Raw genomic sequence first — 18,314 nt, forward strand, 5'->3', positions numbered from 1 at the left:
ACGTGCCACAAATGCGACTACCTGTTTCCAGTTCATTGCGCCGCCGTCTTCGTCTTCCTCATCCCGTCCGTCGGCGTGCACCGATTGCCGGGATATTAGGCCTCCGGAACCCTGTCTCTCGTGAACCTGTACGGGTGAGGGGCAATCAGGTTTTGGGGAGCGCTCCGGCGCGACTACTGGCAGCACGACGTCGTCTTCGGACGACGAGTTTCTCCACACCGACAACTTCTTTCCGGACCTCAGCGACTTCTTCGACAACCTCAACATGGGCGACAACGACGCTGCTGTGAAGTATGTGATCTTGTCGTTTCTCTTTCAGTTTCTGTTAGAGCTTCTTGTTCTAGTTTCTGTGGTAGATGCGATCGGTGTGTCTTGTTTAGATGTGATCTGTTCTACCTTACTAGTCTACACGATTAGTTTACTTATTGTTTTCATAGTCATGATTTATCAATTACTCGTACGGATTATTTCATATGGATATTTGCTTATATATTCAACATACTGTACATCTCTGCTTTCAGGTTTCGATCTTGCACTACTATGTTTTGGTCTACACAAGCTTCGCATATCACCACGTACTAGAAGAGGTCTGAGGAGCTCCTACGACTTCATTCCTTGGAGACACCGGTCTGGTAAGGCGCCTCGCAGAACTCGCCGCCCAGATCGTCGCACGCCTCACCCGGGAATACCCTGCATTATTTCCAATTCCATGATCATTTAGCTTGTAAGTTCATTCCGCTACTTAATTCATATACATTCAAGAACTGTAGACGCACACTCCTGGATTGTTATTCATAACTGATACGCATCGATCGGGTGCTTACGTTTTAGGCTCGTCGTAGGCCAGGTACTCACGCTCCACTTCCTCCTCCCGCACCCTGCTTCCAGCAACATCAACGGCAGAGCTGCCGCCAAGCTTGGTCTCTGGGTACATCTCCGCCGCCTCGCACGCCTCGCCACCGACCAGGTCGCACGCCTCCATTGGGAACACCCTGCACCTCCCGCATTGCACAACCAGGTCAACACCAGTTCACTTCAGTTCAAGCTCACCAAAATATCTATCTAGTCAAGAGCGAATGAGGGAACGTACGAGACGTTGGAGCTGTAGTCCACTTCCGCGGTCCCCGTGCCAGCAGCCACACAGACGCCGCTGCGTGGCATCTTCCTCGTGCCGGTGACGACGGTGCTCCTCCTCCTCGCTGCTGGCCTGATGCAGCTCACACTTGCAGCGAAAGGCAGCACGGCTGGCGAAGCAATGGCAGCCTGCATCTTGGAGTTAACCTGATCCTGATCTATAATACGAGGTTGTGGTGGCTTGTTTTGCTGTTAGCCTGACAACCAGGCTAAGCAGGGCCTACTTATATACTGCTCTATGAGTGAGTCCTGTTTTTGGATAACACTTGGGCCATGTGGTGTCATCCTCCTATATTCTGTCTGCCTCAAAGAGCGAGTCACTACAGGGGACCTAATTTTTGTAGCATTCTGAAGATATTTCTGCCTCCTCGTCTTCAGACTTCATACTTATCTTGCATAATTTTTTGTTACAAATGGGGGAAAACATGCACGGAAAATAGAATGATCGGGACAGTGCACTCTATGGCCCCTGTGTTTATCTCTTTTTGTTTGTTTGAAAAAATCTCCTATTTTTCAGCAACTTATCTTCTTTCGACAACTTGCGAATAACCAAAGTTAAACAAGCATCACGGACACAATCAGCGTGACAACTTATCCATCATCAGAGGCAGTACAAGCGGCTTACACGGAGGGATTGCTCATAGCACAACTCAACTTCACATTAACAGCAAGGTAACACTAAGAATAAGGTACAGAAGACACTTCTAACTACGGAGCGATGCTCGAGGTACTGCTGGCATCCCTAGCTCATCCTCCTGCACCGGATAAAAAAAATGATACATCATTAAATTGTTCATGGGAAATGAACATGGTCGCTTAGTTATCACTCAACTGTAGCATATCATGCAACTTCGTCGTAGTAGGTATCAAATCACAAACGACAATCAACCGTACCAAACCATGCAACATTCTCCTACCAGGTATCACATCACAAACGATAGGTGCAAGAAACTCAGTCATAGAGTGTTAATAGATGCTGAATGGTATTTTCAGATTTCAGAGGCCATGCATCATTTTATGTTTTGTTTCATCACCAGTTCACCACAAGGAAAGAAACACCAGAATTTCAGGATGATGTGCAAACTGTTTTCTTCTGATCTCTTCTCCCTTGATCACTTAGCTATTTGCTTACACTAACCGAAGGTAAGCATGTTTTTCTGGCAATTAAGTTAAGTATGTTGTCTGTTGAAAAAAAAATCTAGTGTGACATGGTAGATGCAAATGGAATTCACTTACCTGCTGCCTGTTTAGTGGAACTGCTGTAGGATAAGACGGTGCAGTGGGCAGGTTAAGATCAGGTTCCTCGTCTGGCTGAAGATATGATGGGACTGCAGCAGACTCGAACTCCATATCAGCTTCTAGAGCATCCAGCTCTACAATATTCATTACAAAAGAGGAAGTTAGGATGGAGCATGGTAGATATAAAACAATATCCAACTCTGCAATGGCCATGGCCCCAAGAAGAGATGTACATGCTTGGCTTCAAGATGCCTAAAAAATAAACCTATGCTATTTATGAGTTATGACACAGAGCTATGTTATAATCCATAACCATCCATGAATAGCAATGCTGCAGGGAGGAAGGGCCAACCACCAAAAGAGCAGCAGGACTAGATTAATGTTCCAGTATTGTCTAGTAAAAAATACAGTCTCCATACCTCCCATTAGCTCTTCCTCATCAACGTCATCTGGGATATTGTAGCTTCTACCGAGAGATTCTTGTATTTCGTTGCTCACGTCCATCAAATCCGTCATTTCATCTTGCATATTCTATAAATGACAGTTCAGAGTAAAGGAAGTTCTGTTACCAACAAATGAAGTAGGTAGAGTAACAACAACATTGAAAGAAAATATCTAAGTCAGTTCATGAAGTCATTTTAGTTGTACATCCCACTGACTAACTATGCCATTTTTTGGTAGCACCACTAGGCTGGTGCTGGTCCTTATTCGGATGGTTGCCAAACTTTGGCGTGGCCATATATGGCTCTTCAATCACATCATGTGCATGGTAATTGGTAGCACCACTGCAGCATGTAGGAATTAGGATACACAAGGGTAGTTGGCGATCCCAAAAAAAAAATGTTCTGACCTAGATGAAAACAGGTGGCGAAGTCCTTTTGTTGTATAGTTCTTCATGTAACTCATGGATAGTGCTAGAAATTGTGATCCCAAATTATCCAATTGCAAGAATGGACTCTGAGTCAAGTAAGATCCTAAGCTTTTGATATACCATACTGAGCAGGGCTACTAGTACTTGTCATTGCCCAGCACACACATATATTATAAAGCTATATGGCTTGGAATTTTGAATGTCAATAGTTACTGCTATAGTAGTACATTGGAGAGCTGTTGATAGTTGACAGTTGACACTAACTTAGAGGTATACCGGGAATACCAAAATGGTAGCAACACAAAACCCGACTGACCATACATGGTACAACAACTAAATCAAAATGACATACATCGATGTCCTCGATCTTGACAGTTTTCATCATCCCCTTTAGCTCCTTATTCGCCGCCTTCATCGCATTCATCTGAAAAATCAGGCAATAGATCATAATCATTTGACATTCTGAACACTGTAGGATAAAACTTCAGAAAGTACAGCAGCATAGGCGACACGTACAGTCTGCTGGGCGTCCTTGAGGCCGTCGGCGGCGAAGCCGACCTGGTCGAGGTTGTAGGTCTGGTTGTAGAGCACGGTTCGCTGCTCCTCGTACATGCGCTTGTGCTTGAGGAGCCTGACGGCGCGGGCCTTGATGGCGTCCTGCGAGGGCCCCGGCCGGGTCCGGCGGATCTGATCCTTGTACCTGGCCAGCTCCTCGTCCAGCTTCCTGATCTTCTCGTCCACGCTCTCCCCCCTCTTGTTTATCTGCCGAGCAGCATTGGAATCCGGGGGTTGAGGAGGAGTGAACCAATTGTGGGTGAAGAGGAGGGAAGGGGAGGGGGACTGACCTGATTTGTGGCATCCTGAATTGACGGGGGCGGTTCCTTGCTCTTCTTCGCGCCGAAGATCTTCTTCATCTCCGACGCCGGTGGGCGGCTGCGGCGGAGTTGGGACTTGGCAAGCAGAGTGAGCGAGTGTGTCTCTCTGTGTTTCGAAATTCAGACGAACCAGATTCAGGTGTGAAATGGGCTTTGATTTAGGGCACGATGTAATGGGCTAACAAACGAGCAAATTGGCCTACTACTAGTTAAGAGAGTTGGCAGCTCACGGGCCTGCTGCGACATGATAAAATAGATGAGTACGTTCTTATTTCTCCGTTCTATTTTTTTCTGTGTAAATTGCGAGCTTTATCTTCTCTTTCTTAATAGATGGCCCCATTTTGCTAATCCCACAGCGAGCCACGTCACCTAATTAGCAATTGTCACCTTCCCGCATTGTTCCCAGTAGTAAGCCACGATTTTTCTCGTCAGACCGACACGGCAGAAGCCGATCGATAGCCCCTTCCTCGCCAGACTCACGCGCATGCACCAGATGGGCCGACCAATGGCACCGGCCCATGACCCCGTTGGACCTATGTTCAGTTGCGAAAAAAAGAAAACGGCCGGCAGACTCTGTTCGTCTTCCTCGCCTACTCTCCCCATAGATCTCTCCCTCACCACGCTACAAATTCTCATGAAACCGCCCCATATGCCCACCATTCATCTGCCATGATTACCCTGTAATTGCAGAAGAAACTGCTGCCCTAAACTGATCCGGCACCACCTCCATCTTTAAAAATCTCACTCTATTCCAATGGATTTCCAGCGTAGCCGCCACCTCACGTCGATCTCTGCAATTGTAATCCACCAGGTACCTGTGCGCTCAAGGTTTTCCTCCCCCTGTCAAAAAAAAAAAAAGTTTCTCCTCCCCTCTTTCTTTTTATTCCCTCACTAATATTGGTCAATTTGTCAAGTTGTTCTCCGCTCCAGATCTGATCGACATTTTGCCTCCTCCGATTTGGTTGGATTTTCATTGGATTATGTGTGTTACTCACTCAAGCCACTGAATTGGTGCGATTACAATTGGATTCTGAGTGCTGGTTTCAAAGATGAATCTACTGATTAATCCCCAGCTATGTTTCTGAAAATCAAGGTAAGTATCCCAAGATTGGTATGTTCCACTAATTTCTCTTAGCTTCGACATTATGTTCAAATAAGAAAATTTATTTATTTTTCCTATTTGGCATGATTGATTGTTAAGCCTGAATATATGTGGCAGCATCGAATATGCTCATGAAACCTTCAGATGCATCCATCGAGTAGAAACTGCTCGATTTAACTGTGCCGCCCCCGCCTCCAGGTTAAAAACCAACCTGTGTTGCCATCGGCATCAACCACACCACCCTACTTGCATCGCCACCTCTTGAAGTAGTCTTCACGCTGGCAGCCTGTTGCTCCCGATTTTAATCCCCTTTTTTTTCAATCCCACAACATATGTTCCTCAATCTGGCAGGTTTCAGGCTCGGAAGCTCCTCGAACTTTTGCCCCTCCACCTGATTTGATTGAATTATGTGTGGTGCTTGCTGAATGTAGGAGTAGGAGGAAGCGACAATCATCACGTGTACTGCCTACTGACGCTGGACAGCAATGCCTGCTTGAATCAGTACACAAGCTCTCATCTCTTACCCTCAATTTTCAATTTACCTAGGATGAGTGCATGCATTTTCTACTTTCATACCCTTGCTGGTCGCTGGTCGCATGTATTTCTAACTCTGAAATCTCCATTGAATTAATTAGTTACAGTGGAATTTGCTCTCCATCGCCTGGCCCTCTCTCAAATCTGAACAGGGGCATTTATGCTTTACTTATTATCCACTATGACCATGTCAAAAGATGAAGGGACACATGATTTTGAGCTAAACAGGCCCTCCAATCTGTATATGTACGTCTTCCTTCATTTTTTTATGTTCCTACAATTGATCGAGTGGGGTTTGGTATCAGAGATCACACGAGGTATGTGATCTATTCTCCTTGGCAGTGTCTTTGAGGTCTCAGTTTTGACTGTCTTTGCACACGAAGTTTCTTTATTTGCCAGGTTGTTTGCTTGGAATGCGTCGTTACTGATTGGTTAAACTTCGGTTTGATTCTTCCAGAAGTGAAGAAATGTTGACAGATGTTGATGTATTTATCTCATTTTACATCCCCTACTTTCTTAAAATTTTCCTTCTCTTTACAGCTGTTGAATCGCATTACTTGTGATTTGCAACTAGGAGCCTACCCTAGCAACCTTGAACATGGGCATATCTGACAGGCAACAAGCCTATTTAATTTAAAAATGGTGAGTGGAAGCATTTATATTTTTTCCTGAGTGTTTTCTGTTTGCAAAACCTACGCCCTGATCAGATATTGGAAACATACCGACAATCATTTTCTTGAGGTATTCTTCCATTACAACCAATGTAGGTCATACGCACAGTGAGATTCCTTATAAATAGTATAGTCACCAACAGTTCATATTTCTCACACCTTGGATAAAATTGTTAAGGCAATATTTGTTTGTTCCATTGTGTTGATCAGATTATGCAGTGAAATGTGTAGTCAAGAGCCAATTTTACAATGGTGAACTGGTATGCTCTGTATATACCTACTCACACCACCAGTACAATAATCTAAACATCCTAAGATATTTTCATACAACTAGCTTTTCTTGGATCGATGTTGATGACCGGCAAGTGCTCATATTTTTTAAAGTCTGTACTCTACTGTAATTTCGTTATCAGGAACAATTGATGTTTAACTTATAACAGACACTTTTTGTGCAGCTCCCTCTGACCTCTTTTTTTCTTTGTACATGGAGCATTCTTATAGTCAAGTTTTCAGGACTTGACGATGTTAGAGCAAGAAAAGGATTTTCAGTTTCAACTGAAACATAACTCTTGGGGACAGATCAAATGCTGCATTTGCTTTTAGTTCTACAGGTCTTCGTCGCTATCTAAGTTGAACTAATAGCGCATCACATTGTTCTTTTCTTTCTGTGACGCGACGCTAAAACATCATATTCATAAGGATGAATGAGTGCACATGTCTTGCAGATGATGAATGAATGAAGGTGGTGCTTCATAGACTGATCAAATATGAAAAGCAGTTGCTGTTACATTTTTTCCGCCAATAATCAACTTTTGCTTTGGAACCGTCATTGTATTCTTCATATGAATACAATATATATGTGCCGATGTTAGTATAGTTCCATCTTTCAAACATAATACTTTGAATTTAGTACAATTTTCCATGGTAAAATACATGGTGTCAACAATTTGTATGCGAATGTTCCCGCAACAACGCGCGGGGAATCATCTAGTTAATCAACAGACAATGCCGTTGATTTGTCTCGTGATGCGGTTAGAACCGTTTTATTAATCGATTCTTATCCGAGCTGCAGTCATTAGAAAAACCACGCCCTCTTCAGGTTGACAGAAGGAAGGTGAGCATGGTCTGGTTTTGGAAACCACCACCACCAGGACTAGCAAAGATTAACATTGATGCATCTGTGTCAAGAGAAGGAACTAAGGGGGTAGCGGCCGCAATTTGTCGTGATAGTTCCGGTCTTTATCTTGGAGCGTCAGTCTTAGTTATATCCGGTTTGTCTGATCCTGAAAACCTGGAGGCACTGGCATGTAGAGAAGGCATAGCCTTAGCTGAGGATCTGGCTCTTAGTAAATTGCAGATTGCTTCGGACTGTCAAAATGTGGTAACTGACCTGAAGCAAGGAGCAATGGGAAAGCATAGTTCGATTCTCAGGGAGATTAAGGCACGTTCGACACATTTTGAGAATTGTTCTATTGTGTATGAGGGTAGATCTTCAAATTTTGAAGCCCACAACCTAGCTAGGCAATCTTTAGCACATGGAGTTGGACGCCATTTGTGGCTGGGTAATCCAAACTCTGTAACTATCCCTGTAAACATTGTGTTGAATCAATAAAGGCCTAGCAGGTTGTTCTAAAAAAAAAAACTAGTTAAGAGAGTTGGCAGCTCACGGGCCTACTGCGACATGATAAAATAGATGAGTACGTTCTTATTTCTCCGTTCTATTTTTTTCTGTGTAAATTGCGAGCTTTATTAATCAACAGACAATGCCGTTGATTTGTCTCGTGATGCGGTTAGAACCGTTTTTCTTGACCTAACGCTCCGGCGATCAGCGGGCGATTAGGGTTTTGGCAACTACACATCGGGATTCTTCTCAGGTGTGGGGTTTCAGATCGATCTCCGCGGTGATCCGCGGGCGTTGTTCGGGTATCTGCTCGCTCCCTCCCATTGGTTGACGGAGGGTTTAGGGTTCTGTGGTCTGGCGGCGGGGTTTCTGCTGCTGAAGGCGGGGTGCGGGTCACTGGCATGGCGAGTCTTGCTACGTCTTCGCATAGGCGACCTGCTGCAGAGGTTGGATCTGGATGAAGAGGAACTCAATGATTTGGTCTTTGAGGAGGAGGAGACGACACCCAAACAGGGGCTACAGTGGATGGCGCTTCTGAAAGTTCATACCACAAATCAATTTAGTCCGATCACTTTTGAGCAGCACATGAGGAACGCCTGGTCTCCCACGCAGCAGGTGGAATTCAACCACCTCGAAGGTAATTTGTTCACGGTTCAATGTTTTTGCTTAGGTGATTGGCTAAAAGTCACCGAAGGAGGACCATGGTTCTTTATACAGAATGTCGTCTGTATCGAGAAGTATGATGGATTATCTGACCCTGATGGTATTGACCTAAATCACTTTGAAACCTGGATGCAAATTCATAAGCTCCCGGTAGGATATAGGAACGAGGCATTAATCAAGAACCTCACGGAGAGTAATGTTGGGAAAGCTAGCAAAGTGGAGACTACTGTCAATGGCATGGGGAATTTTGTTCGGGTTAAAGTGAAGCTGGATGTGAGGAAGAAATTGGCTCGGTCGTTACTATCTCAAGGGAGAAGAAGAAGGAACATTACCAGATACAGTATGAAAAAAATTCCAAGATTCTGTGGTGCTTGTGGTTTCTTTGGACATTCTCACATGGAGTGTGGGTCTGGTGAACATGATGAAACTAACCTAAAATGGGGGGACTTTCTGAAAGCGGATTGGGAGACTTGGCGTGGACGAGGGCTTGGGACATCCAGAGGGGGTGGTCGAGGTGGAAATCGTGGTGGCAGGGCCTATGATGGAGTGGGAAGAGGAAATTCGGGACCAATTGGACGTGGACGTTCTCTTGTCCCTTGGAGGTTTAATGCCCAGGGGTTTAATGTGCCCAAAATAACGGTCCCCGATCTGGTGGACACAACTTCAAGTCCAGGAAAAGAAAAAAAGACATGGAGGTTGATAAACGTGATCTGATAATCCAGCTGCAAAAAGATCTCTAGATATGAATGAGGAGGTAGTGGAGGAGATAGAGAATGATGAGGTCGATGGGGCTTCTACCGGGGGTTTACCTATGATTACTGAAGACCCGATTAATGCTGGAAAGTTTGAGATGAGAAGGAAAGGAACAAACGCACAAAGAAGGACGAAGCTGACTCCCCTTCACTTGGATCGGCGGGCTCGTTTGACGGGCATGTCCGATCGCAATGAGAATCCTAGTTTGTAACTGTCGCGGACTGGGGAACTCTTCGGTAGTCCTTGCGCTTCTGGATGTGAAGAGGCGCCATAACCCCGAGGTGGTGTTCTTGTCGGAAACCCACCTTGATCGTTATCCGATTGAATGTCTTGCGAAAAGGCTAGGAATGGATCAATCTATTATACAAGCAAGCGATGGTAGAAAAGGAGGAATTATTATGTTTTGGAGAAGAGAGGTAAGGTTGTTTCAGATTTATGCCTGTCCTAACTATATAGATGTCAGAATTGAAGAGGAGACTAATTAGATATGGAGAATTACTGGGATGTATGGTGAATTTAAATGGGCGGACAAATAGAAAACGTGGAACAGGTTGTAGAATATTTATCGCCAAAATAGTCTGCCCTGGTTGGTAATGGGCGACCTGAACGAGATCATATACAACCATGAAAAAGAAGGAGGGCGAGTCCGACCAGAGCGTTACCGTACGGATTTTCACAATGCCCTGGGTGAATGTGAATTGGAAGATGTGGGTTTTATTGGCGACCCCTTTACTTGACATAGAGGAGCTATGAGAGAGAGGTTAGATAGGGGTTTGGCCAATCAGGCGTGGCGTCAAATGCATGAGCAAGCTGCTCTTATTCACCTCCAATATAACCACTCGGACACAGGCCCCTTCTGTTAGATACTTGTTTATATGCAACGCAATTCGCTGCAAAAAGCCCCGACCAGAGAAATTTTTAAGCTAAATGGTTCAAAGAAGATGGCTTTCGAGAGATGGTGCAAGAGCAGTGGGAAGCTGCGAAGGGGAATGCGATCGATGTGCATGCGAGGCTACGGGCCATGCATGATGGGCTCCATGATTGGGACCGTCGGATGTTAAAAATCCCAAAGAAGAATCTCCGCAAAGCCCAACATGAATTGGACGTGCTGATGAGAGGTCCCTTAAAACCTGAAAATTATCAGAAGAAACATGAGTTAGCCAAATTGATTGAGAATCTTCTAGAACAAGAAGAGATGAAGTGGTGTCAGCGTTCCCGGGCGAATTGGTTGCAGAATGGGGATAAGAATACATCGTTTTTCACAATTTTGCGTCGGCGAGGAAGAAGCGGAATCACATAAAACAACTAAAGGATCCGACAAGTAATATTGTTAAAGGAACGTATCTTTTAAATCCAATTATTCTGCAATAATTTTCAAATTTATTCAGTTTTGATACCCCGGTTATTGATCATGAGTTGCTTGAGAAGGTTACCCCAAGGGTTTCTACGGAGATGAATAATATTCTTATAGCTCCCTTCTCGGTAAAGGATGTAAGAAAGGTAGTTTTTCCATTGGGGATCTCAGGGTGTCGGGGCCGGATGGGCTTCAGGTGATTTTTTACAAAAAAAAATTGGCATCTTATTGGCAAGGATATTACTTCTGCTGTTCTCCAGGCGATAAATGAGAAGGTCATCCACAGGGTTGGAATGAAACCATAGTTGTGTTGATTCCAAAAGTGGAGAGCCCTGAGGAGATTTCATAATTCAGACCAATTTCTCTGTGTAATGTGGTTTATAAAATAATTTCCAAAATGATGGCTGCTAGGTTAAAAGTGACCCTCCCTGACATTATTTCCCCTACGCAGAGTGATTTGTTCCGGGGAGGATAATCACTGGTAATGTTTTGGTAGCATATGAGTGTGTGCATAAGATTAAAAATAAGAGAAAGGGCAAGAATGGGCTTTGTGCTGTAAAGCTTGACATGCACAAAGCCTATGATAGGGTCGAATGGAGTTTCCTTAAAGCTATGATGATCAGATTGGGGTTTCATGTGTAATGGGATGAGTTGATTATGGCTTCTGTCACATCAGTATCATATATTTTCAGATATAATTCATAGTTGACTGATGGTTTCATTCCTACTAGAGGGATTCGGCGGGGGGGTCCACTCTCTCCATATTTGTTCCTGTTATGTGCAGAAGGTTTATCAAGTTGTTTGCTGCATGCTGAGGAGGTTGGTGGCATTGAAGGGATTAAAATGTGCAGAAATGCACCATCAGTTTCACACTTACTTTTCGCTGATGACTCTTTAATTCTCTTGAAGACAGATTTGAATAATGCAATCTCGTTGCAGCAAGTGCTTGATTCTTATTGTGCAAGCTCGGGACAATTGGTCAGTGTGGATAAGTCTAGCATCTTCTTTAGCCCAAATACATATGTGAATGTTAAAATGGATATTTGTAATACCTTACATATCAATACTTAGGCGATATTAGATAAATATCTTGGCCTCCCTGCCATAGTTGGTGCAGATAGGAGTGATTGTTTTCTGCACTTTGTGGAAAGAATCCTCCAAAGAGTAAAAGGTTGGAAGGAGAAAATGCTCTCTATTGGTGGTAAGGAATTTTTAATCAAGGTTGTTCTTCAATCGATTCATGTTTATGCTATGTCAGTATTCCTTCTTCCTAAGAATGTTTACAAGAAGATCACTGGTATTATTTCCCAGTTTTGGTGGGGAGACGATGATCATGGGAAGAAAATGCATTGGTATGCGTGGTGGGAATTATGTTTCCCCAAGAAAGAAGGGGAATGGGTTTTAGAGATCTACATGCTTTTTATCTTGCTATGTTGGCAAAGCAGGTCTGGAGGCTTATTGATGAGCCAAACTCTTTATGTTCTCAAGTTATGCATGCTAAATCTTATCCGGATGGAGATATTCTGAAGGCAGGGCCAAAATATGGATCGTCTTTTACTTGGCAGAGTATAGTGGCTGGGATCCAAACTTTTAAGAGGGGATGCATATGGAGAGTGGGCAATGACGACCATATTGAGATCTAGAGGGACCCGTGGATTCCATCGAGTCATAATAGGAAAACAAATTGCTCCCCGTGGAAACTGTATACTCACAAGAGTGTCTGAACTCATTGATCCATTGACAGACCAATGGGATCATGATATTATCCAAAATAACTTCCATCATATTGATGCTTCTCGTATTTTGTAGATCCCCCTGAATATCAATGGTTTTGATGACTTCCTAGCGTGGCATGGCACTAAGTCAGGGATTTTTTCTGTACCCTCAGCATATCATACATAATGGTGTCACCAATTCAATGGTATCACATACATGTCCCTGATAGCTGGTACTCCGTTGAACAGCTCCACCTGGAAAATTTTATGGAATCTCAATGTACCTGCTATGGTGAAAATTTATTGTTGGCGAATTTTACATGGTATCCTACCTCTGGAAGCCTGATACGTCTCCAACGTATCTAGAATTTCTTATGTTCCATGCTAGTTTTATGACAATACCAACATGTTTTAGTCATACTTTATCATGTTTTTATGCATTTTCCGGGACTAACCTATTAACAAGATGCTGCAGTGCAAGTTCCTGTTTTCTGCTATTTTTGATTTCAGAAAAGTTAGTTTACAAACATTCTCGGAATTGGACGAAACAAAATCCCACGGTCTTATTTTCCATGGAGCCTTCCAGAACACCGAAGAGGAGACGAAGAGAGGACGCGAGGCGGCCACCCCATATGGCAGCACGGCCCCACCTCTGGCCGCGCCGGCCTATGGGGTGGGCCCCTCGGGCGCCCCCCGACGCTGCCCCTTCGCCTATTTATTCCTTCCGTCGCGAAAATCCTAGTACCGAGAGCCACGATACAAAAAAAGTTCCAGAGACGCCACCGCCGTCAACCCCATCTCGGGGGGTTCAGAAGATCGCCTCCGGCACCCTGCCGGAGAGGGGAATCATCACCGGAGGGCTCTACATCACCATTCCCGCCTCCGAAATGATGCGTGAGTAGTTCATCCTTGGACTACGGGTCCATGGCAGTAGCTAGATGGTTGTCTTCTCCTCTTGTGCTATCATGTTTAGATCTTGTGAGCTGCCTATCATGATCAGGATCATCTATTTGTAATGCTACATGTTGTGTTTGTTGGGATCCGATGAATATGGAATACTATGTCAAGTTGATTATTGATCTATCATATATGTGTTATTTATGTTCTTGCATGCTCTCCGTTGCTAGTAGAGGCTCGGCCAAGTTGATACTTGTGACTCCAAGAGGGAGTATTTATGCTAGATAGTGGGTTCATGTCTCCATTGAATCGCGGGAGTGACAGACAACCCCTAAGGTTGTGGATGTCTTTGTTGCCACTAGGGATAAAACATCAATGCTTTGTCTAAGGATATTTGTATTGTTTACATTACGCACGGTACTTAATGCAATTGTCCGTTGTTTGCAACTTAATACTTGGAAGGGGTGAGGATGCTAACCTCGAAGGTGGACTTTTTAGGCATAGATGCATGCTCGGATGACGGTCTATTTTCTTTGTCGTAATGCCCTAAGTAAATCTCATAGTAGTCATCATGATATGTATGTGCATCTCTATTTGTCAATTGCCCAAACTGTAATTTGTTCACCCAACATGCTATTTATCTTATTGGAGAGACACCACTAGTGAACTGTGGACCCCGGTCCATTCTTTACATCTGAAATACAACCTATTGCAATCATTGTTCTCTGTTGTTTTCTGCAAACAAACATAATTCTCCACACCATACGTTTAATCCTTTGTTTTCAGCAAGCCGGTGAGATTGACAACCTCACTGTTAAGTTGTGCAGGTTCCACGTTGGCGCCGGAATCACTGGTGTTGCGCCGCACTACACTCCTTCACCAACAACCTTCACGTGGCCTTCATCTCCTACTGGTTCTATAAACCTTGGTTTCTTACTGAGGGAAAACTCGTTCTTGTACTCATCATACCTTCCTCTTGGGGTTCCCAACGGACGTGTGCTTTACCGTCACAAGGAGCTGCCTCACGCAAGCAGCAAGCTTTTCTGACGCCGTTGCCGGGGAGATCAAGACACGCTGCAAGGGGAGTCTCTCACATCCAATCTCTTTACTTTGTTTATTGTCCTGCTTTATTTTATTTTCTGTCTTGTTTGCTTTCTTTATATCAAAAACACAAAAAAAAATTACTTGTTTTACTTTATTTAATTTGGTTTTGCTTAGTTATTTTTATTATTGCTAAAATGGGTACTCCTGAGAATACTAAGTTGTGTGATTTCACTAGCACAAATAATAATGATTTTATATGCACTCCCATTGCTCCACCTGCTACTACAGCAGAATTTTATGAAATTAAACCTGCTTTACTAAATCTTGTTATGAGAGAGCAATTTTCTGGTGTTAGTACTGATGATCTTGCTTGCCCATCTTAATAATTTTGTTGAACTTTGTGAAATACAAAAGTATAAGGATATAGATGGGGATATTATAAAACTAAAATTGTTTCCTTTCTCCTTAAGAGGAAGAGCTAAAGATTGGTTGCTATCTTTGCCTAAAAATAGTATTGATTCATGGACTAAATGTAAAGATGCTTTTATTGGAAAATATTATCATCCTGCTAAGATTATATCTTTGAGAAGTAGCATTATGAATTTTAAGCAATTGGATAATGAACATGTTGCCCAAGCATGGGAGAGAATGAAATCTTTGGTAAAGAATTGCCCTACCCATGGACTAACTACTTGGATGATCATCCAAACCTTTTATGCAGGATTGAATTTTTCTTCGAGGAACCTATTGGATTCGAGTTGCTTGGAGGTACTTTTATGTCCATCACTTTGGGTGCTTGCAACAAAGCTTCTTGATGATATGATGATCAACTACTCTGAATGGCATATCGAAAGAACTCCTCAAAGTAAGAAGGTAAATTCTGTTGAAGAAACCTCTTCTTTGAGTGATAAGATTGATGTTATTATGTCTATGCTTGTTAATGGTAGGTCTCATGTTGATCCTAATAATGTTCCTTTAGCTTCATTGGTTGCTCAACAAGAGCATGTTGATGTGAATTTCATTAAAAATAATAATTTCAACAACAATGCTTATAGGAATAATTTTGGTAACAACAACTATAGGCCATATCCTTCTAATAGTGGTAATGGTTATGGGAATTCTTATGGTAATTCTTACAACAATAGTAGAAGTGTATCCTCTGATCTTGAAGTCATGCTTAAAGAATTTATTAGTACACAAACTGCTTTTAACAAATCTGTTGAGGAAAAGTTTGATAAAATTGATGTTCTTGCTTCTAAGGTTGATAGTCTTGCTCTTGATGTTGATCTTTTGAAACTGAAAGTTATTCCTAATGAAGTTAAAGATACTAAGTCATTTTCTAAAACAAATGCTATCCAAGTTCGAATTAATGACAATATTAGAATGATGGTTGAATTGCATGCTAGATGGGAAAGAGAAGAAAGAGAAGAAAAACTTGCTTAAGAGAATAATATAGCTAAAGTTTGGACTATTACCACCACTAGTAATGTTGATGCTTCACATGTTGCTAAACCTCCTACTATCAATGGTAAAATAATTGGTGTTGGCAATGTCTCTAATTCTACTGCAAAGTGTGCAAAACTGCCTGAAACTGCTGAAACTATTTGTGATAAAAGTGCTGAAATTTTTCAGAATGTTGTAGATCATAATGCTTTTGATTTTTATAATTGTCATATTTCTGAAGTTATTAAGTTCTTACAAAAAATTGCTAGAAGTCCTAATGCTAGTGCTATAAATTTAGCCTTTACAAAACATATTACAAATGCTCTCATTAAAGCTAGGGAAGATAAACTAAAACTTGAAGCTTCTATCCCTAGGAAGTTGGAAGATGGTTGGGAGCCCATCATTAAGATGAAAGACAATGATTTTGATTGTAATGCTTTATGTGATCTTGGTGCAAGTATTTATGTTATGCCTAAGAAACTTTATGATATGCTTGACTTGCCACCTTTGGAATGTTGTTATTTGGATGTTAATCTTGCTGATAATTCTATAAAGAGACCTTTGGGGAGAATTGATAATGTTCACATTACGGTTAACAATAATCTTGTCCCCGTTGATTTTGTTGTTTTGGATATTTAATGCGATGCATCTTGTCCTATTGTTTTGGGAAGACCCTTTCTTCGAACTGTTGGTGTTATTATTGATATGAAAGAAGGAAATATTAAGTATCAATTCCCTCTTAAGAAAGGTATGGAACACTTCCCTAGAAAGAGAATGAAGATGCCTTTTGATTCTATTATTAGAACAAATTATGATGTTGATGCTTCATCTCTTGATATTACTTGATTTGCACTTTCTGCGCCTAGCTGAAAGGCGTTAAAGAAAAGCGCTTATGGGAGACAACCCATTATTTTATTTCTGCAATTTTTGTTTTATATTTGAGTCAAGGTGCTTGTTACTACTGTAGCAATACATTTGTATCTTTATTTTCATGTATTGTTGTGCCAAGTAAAGTCTCTAATAGGAAGTTGATACTAGATTTGGATTTCTGCGCAGAAACAGATTTCTTAGCTGTCACGAATTTGCGTTTTTCTCTCTGTAGAAGAATCAAAAAAATCTGTAAAAATTCATGCGTGATCCTCAGATATGTACGCAACTTTCATTAGTTTGAGTTTTTCCATCTAATCAATTTAAGTGCCTCGAAAAAAATCGTCTTTACGGACTGTTCTGTTTTGACAGATTCTGCCTTTTATTTCGCATTGCCTCTTTTACTGTGTTTGAGTAGATTTCTTTGCTCCATTAAATTTCAGTAGCCTTGGGTAATGTCCAGAAGTGTTGGTAATGATTGTGTCCATGCTGAACATGTGAATTTTTGATTATGCACTAACCCTCTAATGAGATTACTTTGAGTTTGGTGTGGAGGAAGTTTTCAAGGATCAAGAGAGGAGGATGATATGATATGATCAAGAAGAGTGAAAAGTCTAAGCTTGGGGATGCCCCCGTGGTTCATCCCTGCATATTTCAAGAAGACTCAAGCGTCTAAGCTTGGGGATGCCCAAGGCATCCCCTTCTTCATCAACAAACTTATCAGGTCACATCTAGTGAAACTATATTTTAATTCCGTCACATCTTATGTGCTTTACTTGGAGCGTCTGTTTGCTTTTATTTTTGTTTATGTTAGAATAAATTCGGATCCTAGCAATCCTTGTGTTGGAGAGAGACACGCTCCTCTTTTTCATTTGAACACTTGTGTCCTTCGTTTTACTTTAATATTCATGGCGAAAGCTGAAAGCCGCAGCACTTGTACTTGTTGTTATTTGGTTGGAAACAGAAAATGCCTCATATTGTCTTCAATAATTTGATACTTGTCAATTGTTTTGAGCTCTTAAATAGATCATGTTTAAGCTCTTGCATCATGTAGTTTAAATCTATTAGTGGAGAACTACCGTAGAGCTTGTTGAAATTTGGTTTGCATGATTGGTCTCTCTAAGGTCTAGATATTTTCTGGTAAAAGTGTTTGAACAACAAGGAAGACAGTGTAGAGTCTTATAATGCTTGCAATATGTTCTTGTGTAAGTTTTTGCTGTACCGGTTCATACTTGTGTTTGCTTCAAACAACCTTGCTAGCCAAAGCCTTGTACTAAGAGGAAATGCTTCTCGTGCATCCAAAAATCTTGAGCCAAAACCTATGCCATTTGTGTCCACCATAACTACCTATATGTGGTATTTTTCTGCCATTCCAAAGTAAATTGCTTGGGTGCTACCTTTAAAATTTCATTCCTTGTCTTTGCAATACATAGCTCATGGGAAAGTAGCCTAAAAACTATTGTGGTAATGAATATGTTGCTATGTATCTTAGTTCTTATAAGTTGCTTGTTGAGCGGTAACCATGTTTCTG

General features: G+C 42.1%; 2 protein-coding genes across 2 annotated transcripts; both read right to left on the bottom strand.

The window, feature by feature from the left end:
• Positions 1 to 534: 534 nt before the first annotated feature.
• Positions 535 to 1,409, bottom strand: LOC124674882 (light-regulated protein, chloroplastic-like). Its single transcript, XM_047210935.1, has 3 exons — positions 1,091 to 1,409; positions 825 to 992; positions 535 to 690 (listed from the first exon to the last, which is right to left on the bottom strand). The coding sequence occupies exons 1-3, from the start codon at positions 1,267 to 1,269 to the stop codon at positions 609 to 611; spliced, it is 429 nt and encodes a 142-aa protein (XP_047066891.1). The 5' UTR covers positions 1,270 to 1,409; the 3' UTR covers positions 535 to 608.
• A 180-nt stretch (positions 1,410 to 1,589) lies between these two features.
• LOC124674881 (vacuolar protein sorting-associated protein 60.2-like) lies at positions 1,590 to 4,217 on the bottom strand. The gene is made up of 6 exons (XM_047210934.1): positions 4,090 to 4,217; positions 3,761 to 4,006; positions 3,597 to 3,668; positions 2,793 to 2,904; positions 2,371 to 2,507; positions 1,590 to 1,889 (listed from the first exon to the last, which is right to left on the bottom strand). Exons 1-6 carry the CDS (start codon positions 4,156 to 4,158, stop codon positions 1,839 to 1,841), a joined length of 687 nt encoding a protein of 228 aa, XP_047066890.1. The 5' UTR covers positions 4,159 to 4,217; the 3' UTR covers positions 1,590 to 1,838.
• Between the last annotated feature and the right edge of the window lie 14,097 nt (positions 4,218 to 18,314).

This window comes from Lolium rigidum, chromosome 7 (genome assembly GCF_022539505.1).
Source record: "Lolium rigidum isolate FL_2022 chromosome 7, APGP_CSIRO_Lrig_0.1, whole genome shotgun sequence".
Classification (NCBI taxonomy): Eukaryota; Viridiplantae; Streptophyta; class Magnoliopsida; order Poales; family Poaceae; genus Lolium; species Lolium rigidum.